This window comes from Amblyomma mixtum, chromosome 3 (assembly GCF_055824585.1).
Source record: "Amblyomma mixtum isolate Tamu chromosome 3, ASM5582458v1, whole genome shotgun sequence".
In the NCBI taxonomy this organism is placed as follows: Eukaryota; Metazoa; Arthropoda; class Arachnida; order Ixodida; family Ixodidae; genus Amblyomma; species Amblyomma mixtum.
The window spans coordinates 73337112-73343248 of record NC_143014.1 but is presented as its reverse complement, the minus strand read 5'-3'; the positions used below and the strand labels follow the sequence as shown (position 1 = coordinate 73343248).

General features: G+C 53.0%; 1 protein-coding gene across 1 annotated transcript; it reads left to right on the top strand.

Annotated features, from left to right (window-relative positions):
* Positions 1-633: 633 nt before the first annotated feature.
* Positions 634-2352, top strand: LOC149350598 (uncharacterized). Its single transcript, XM_089576903.1, has 2 exons — positions 634-645; positions 1951-2352. The coding sequence occupies exons 1-2, from the start codon at positions 634-636 to the stop codon at positions 2350-2352; spliced, it is 414 nt and encodes a 137-aa protein (XP_089433029.1).
* The last annotated feature ends 3785 nt before the right edge of the window (positions 2353-6137 follow it).

Sequence of the window (6137 nt, the reverse complement as noted above, 5' to 3'; positions counted from 1 at the left end):
CTTACAAAGAAAATATGTGTGAACAAAAAGGCAACGCCTAAATTAAGATATAGCGGTTACGAATGCGTGTTCATCACCTTCGCTAATGCGCGGTGCGGAAGAAAAAAAAAATGTCCTCCCCCCCGAAAGAGCCGCGACGCGAGGAGGCGGCACGCGAGGGCGATGAAAGGGATCACTTCCGGAGCCCTTCCGGGCGGCTACTGGGTCGCCCCCTCGCCCCCGCTGCGCGCTGGCCTTGAACCGCAGTCCGGGAAGGCGGCGCGCTCGGCTGCTCCTCGCGGCCCTCCTCGCCCGCGGGGGGCGCCCACTCCATTTCACCAACACCTGCGGCTGTGGGACACGAGGAGCACCTTTAAATATAGCACGGGGGAATAGCCGCGCACGCGAAAACGATTGTCATGAAGACTACAAGGGCGCAAAGAGGAAAAAAGTGCGCCGCCGCCGCCGCCCTGGCTGGCTGGCTACTTGTGAAGAGCATGCCCCAATTCTCGTACGCCGCTCGATTGCCGCCCGTCTTGATACAAATTTAGCCACGCGTTGCGCGTATAAAGGAGAACCGGTCACCGGAGCCCGTTCAGTCGCTCGCGTTATCGCTGGGGGAGTCCACCACCTGAGGAGTTGCCGGCCGCAGCCATGGTGTCCGCGGTGAGTGGCCGCACACGTGCTCCTGCTGCTGCTCGGATGTGTGGGCCGCAGGGAAAGCAGTGCTCCGAGGCGCTCCTGGCGCCGGGACCAGCGGGGCTCTGCTTTCCGCGCGGGCCCGTCCGCCGTCGACGCCGGGATCGATGGCCGCCGTGTGCGCGCCTCTCGACAGCTGCAGTGACCTCCTGCGCGCTTTCGACGCGCCCGCCGGTCAAGTTTGTCGCGCCGTCACGTCCCCGAAGCGTTGACCTCGGCTGCCCGTCGCTCACGCTGGCGCGGATAGCGTCTCGTGACGTTTTCGGCTCCCGGAGCTGGCGGTCGAAAAATAGCCTCGGTCGCACCCTGTCCTGCGCGCGTAATGTTTCGCCGCTTATGCACGGCGACTGTAGGTCAGTAGCTTGCGGCGGACGCTTATAGACAGTTGTTCCTTTGGTGCTCGTGCTCTGCGAATATTAATATATCCGCGTCCGAATATAGCGCCATCGTGAGTGACAGCGACAGGCGTCAGAAGGCGTGCAAGTACTGATGCCAGGAGTTGTACCGATTGTCTCCGGGTCCTCATGAAGGCTGCTGCAATGAAAGGTGAATCGTGAATCTTCAGTAACTATTATGGTTTCGCGGACGCTCAACCTCAACTCGGACTCGCGCGTGTTCGTGGAACCTCAGGGTCAGCGGTACAAGGCGCCAGTGAGGTCTAAGAACGGTAATATTGCGAGCTTCAGATGCAGGTACCGAGAGGTGCCCATGCTTAGAGCACGGCAAGCTTTTCCAGTGAAAGTTTCGTCGGTTCACCGCGGAAGGGCAGCGGAGTTACGCAAACGAGCGGCTGGAGTTTATCTACATATTAGGCTGATTACATCCGTCATCTTCAGCAGAGTGAAGTATGTAGGTGCCTCACAGAAACCACCAGCAGCATGCTTGTAGCTTAGCGCACACCTTGGTTTACCCAACGACAAAGCTTATAGCGCGTGCTGGCGTTACATGAATTCTCGTTCCTTGCGTCTTCTCCGTTGTGCCGTGACACCGTTGCCAAGTGCAGACCAGTCGGTGTCATTCGCAACAGGTCTGAAGGCGAGGCCCTGTTCGTTCGGTCACACTGGTGAAATTTTCTTATTCGGGGCAACCTTAAACTCGACTGTCTTGGGTCGCGGGCTCGCGCTAAATATCTCGCTTGGCTTGCGTTCCCTGCTATGGACATGTGCACTAGTCCTGTCAAGGGCTCCTTGATTGGAACGGCGCCTATGCAGGCGTTGTTCATACTTGACGCGCGCGTTGCAGAGACGACGTTTTGTACCTTATCTCGTGCAGCTAAGCCTTGTCACTGCCGCCGCGTGCATCTGCGTCGTCCTTTGCGACGACGGCCACGGCATCTACAAGAAGTTCCCGCCGGCGGCCTTCACCATTGGCTTCGGTCATGACCACGGGCTGAAGATCGCGCACGGTGGCCTGAAGGTGGGCGTGGGCTTTGGCGGCGGCGGCCTTGGCCTGGGTCTCCTCCACCGCGTGGGCGGATACGGAGGCGGCGGATACGGCGGTGGATACGGAGGCGGCCACGGAGGTGGCCACGGAGGCGGCCACGGCATCAGCATCGGTCTCCTCGGACACGGCATCAGCCTCGGTCATGGCGGCGGACATGGAGGCGGCTACGGCGGCGGATACGGCGGGGGCTACGGCGGGGGTTACGGAGGACACGGGCATGGCTGGTGGTAGACACGCGGGCCATATTCACCGATTCATCTGCACTCCCGGTAAGCCATTCAGCCTCAAATTATGACAGACCGTCAGCGCTTCATTCTTTACGAGCCTCGGTTGCTAGCTGAAAATTGAATTCATGCGTATAATGAGTATTTTACTCATCCGCAAGAGAAGCTAAAATCCAGTACGGAAATATCTCACCCATGAGTCGAGGGAAAGAATTCGCTGCAGTCAGCGGCTTGTTTCGATACTGGAGATCAACTTCACGTATTGTCAAACCTCGCAATATATATCTTGCTTCGCATTTACACAAGGGTAGACGCCATGAAAGACTATAGGCCACTACGAGCATACACACTGTAGATGCAAAAGCCACTGGTATATGAAAGAGAAGAGCACGCATATAGCTATATTATAACGAACTCTGAAAGCAAATTTAAAGGGCATTCTTTGTTTACGTCAACATGCGTTCCAAATTTTGCCTCGGCCAGTGATTCCAGTACAAAGAGCGGGCCGTCAGTGTGCGTTCATTATCAGTGTACTTCGCGCTGCAGCGACATTTCATTCGACAGAGGGTTACAGAAGTGTTAGAAGCGCATAAATAGCGTTTTGGCGCGCATTGTTCGGTGTTGTGGTTCATGTTGTATAAGAATTTAATGGCCTTGTACGCGATTTCGGATAACTCGTATAGGCGCCCGCTCTTTGCACCTTTAAGGCTATTATCAATTTGGAGCACGCCTTGCCGCTGCAAGTAGATACCACTAAGTCATTAGTTATGGAGTATTCGCTGGCATAATTTAACGGGAATTTCTTTGTATGTCTTTGCCGGTGTGATTTCAAGAAAAAAATGAAGGCTGAAAAGTCATCGAAAGATAACGTAAATAGAAGATGCACTGCTTATTCGTAGAGGTCCTAGCGGCGTTGTTGGAAAGGCCACCCTTCAGATCACCCGCTCAGCAGCTTTCGACTTATTATCACCGCAGAAAGCAAAATGGCTTGCATGCGTTCTTACGTAAAGGCCATGCATTGCCAAAAGCAAACCATCGATATGCGTATTCTGTATTCTGATAGAACAGCCCACCGTCAGGCAGCTGCAATGCTTCGATTCCTTTGCACATTTTGTCACGTAGCTGGCAGACAGTTGGAAGTCGCAAGTACAGTTGCAGCAGCCATAAACAGTACAAGTCAAACCGAACACGGAAGTGCGATACAACTGCACTGACGAGCCCCTGTTCACGTGTACTTTCCCCATTAGCATAACTCACCTGCTCTAGATTAACGTCTTCGTTAAGGGTTATTTTTTTTTACTCTTATAAAGGTAGCATATGCATGACACGCAGGTGAAGTGCCGTTATGTTAGCGTTTATCATTTGCGATCGAATGCAGCGGTGACGCTACACACTTATGTTACCTAATCACCTTGAGCAGAGGCGCCAGCAGCGTGTAATTCTTACTTTTTGCTCTGCTGTACTTTTCGCAATTTAAAACTAAGATGACAATTTACACAAAATCAGAGCTCTCAAGTCGCAAATGCACAGCGCTCGCAAAAGCGAGCTCGTGTCAACAGCATAGGCCGGAACATTCATGATGCCCAGAAGCTTTGGTGTGTGCTCAAACGAGGTACTCGGAACTTCACGGAAATTTAACGATAACTAATGGGTCTACTGGAACACTCCGCCCCCCCCCCCCCCGCCCCCTCTCGCGTGGGAGATATTTAGCTGCTTGGCAATTAATTCGAACGATATTGAGAAATCACCCGAAATCGCTGGTTCCTGTTGCCTTCTGTCACTCTCGAATCGTTCTCTTCACATTTTTCTTCTGCCAGCGTTTTTTTTTTTTTCCTTTTCCGCTTGCACATGCACGACCAAGTGTCACGTTTCGCATTGACCCTCCTCCCTGCAGCAACGTTTCTCCTCTCTCTTTCTTGCGCAGCTTCTGGAAGCTGGGAGGCGACCGTCATCTGTACATTACTGCCATCATCACGCATCTGACGCGGCGCCTGTCCACATCGTCTGGGTACACGGTGGCGCGGCGCTGCTGCTGTCCAGGCGGCGAATCGCGTGGACGCGCGGGCAACGTCGCCTCACGCGCCGAAGCTCTTCCCGCCAGTAGCTGAGCTCTGTTTCGGGGCGAGCCGATGACGGAGACACCTGACGCGCGCTACTCCACATGCGTCCACGCGGGGCACGCATTGCTCAATTATTATGGGGTAAGGGCCCGTCCACTGCCGTCGCTCGAGCGCGTTTTAAGAAAACGAGAGCCCTTCGTTCCACAGACAGTATTACGGAGCTGTACAGTGAAGCGCTTCTTCACCGCGTATACTCCTCACACACACACACAGCACCGCGAGAGAAATAGTTCGTCGACTTGTGCCGGGGTCGCGGACGTTTCAGTGACTGTACATAAAAGAAAACCGGTTGATGTGCGCGCGTCGTGAAAGGAACAGAGCAGCGTGGGCAGGGGAAAAAAAAACAGAAGCTTGAAGAACACGAATTAATCCGGCGTTGGCGGGCGACCTAGTCGGTGTCCTGATTCCATCACACAGCCGCATTGCGCTGGCTGGAGGAAAGTAACGTCAGTCACTCTGTTCCCCGTGCAGTCCGCGCGCTACAGCAGTGTGCGTGTGTGTGTGCGTTAGGTCGTTCCGTTAGCGTTTGCTCACGTTTTTCGTTTATGTTTTTTTTTTTCTCGTCACGCTGCACTGCTCTCCAAACACAGTCGGATCATCTCATGTCCAACCACACTTATTCAGCTCGACTGGAAAGGCAACGACGCTGCGTAGCTCGTTTAGCCTTCCTTGAAATCCTTGAAAGCCGGCTCTTGACTGAGAAATGTAGGGGGCACACTGCCTTCGCGAGGAAAAAAAACCTATTCCAGCGAACCTGCGGACATGTAGGAGAAAATAACACACGTTCATGCAAAGTCAGGTCGGACCTATTTACAACACTTTACTGGACAGGCAATAACTTCACTTACTGTTTTTTTTTCTCATTGTTGGGTGCGGTGCGGTCGTACAAGAGCTAAACCGTTGTTTTTTTTTTTTTAATTTACTATGGAATGAGGGCGTTAACTTATTGAGCTTACGCTTGACACATTAATGAACTGCACTGCCAAGCCTGCACGGTGTTATAAAGTGCACATAAACACGCATGGGTAACGGATACGTAGCAAACGCAAGTGAGAAAATGGCAAATGGAGTTCAGTCGCAACACCTTCGGACGAAAACTCCATATTCCAGAGCCCGTGGCTGTAAGGTCACGCGTGGTTTTAACGGAACCTCTGCCATGTGTATTTCGTCGTTTATCATTACCACTGCGGTTCTCGGTTCTCTCTTCTACTGCTCCCATAACGCCGGTGACGTGGACAAGAAAGAAACATGACTTTGATAGTCTTTTCTTTTTTAAACTTTCGTGTAATTAAAACAGACACGGTACTTCTCTGTGACTTGAGTGGCTTCTTTGCTGCCGATGAATGTCTTGATTCCTCTCGATGCGCACGACGCTTGTGAGAAGCAGGTACGTATGCGCACAGCGGGCTGACGAAGCACGGCTCCTCGCTCCCTGAGCAACACTCTTTGTGACTTCTCATGGGCCACGCCAAGTGTAACACGCGCAAGCAGCACCTATCACAGGAATCGTGCTGTGTGTGGTAGGTCTCTACTGAATCCTACCCTTAAAAGGACGCAGGACCTGCTTTCCAAAAGAGGATTTTGTGGTCGTGTTTCTGCCGTAAAGGCGTAGAGCAACGTGTTTCAATGCTGAGATCACGTTCAGGAGATGACGACTGTGGCACAGCCTAAG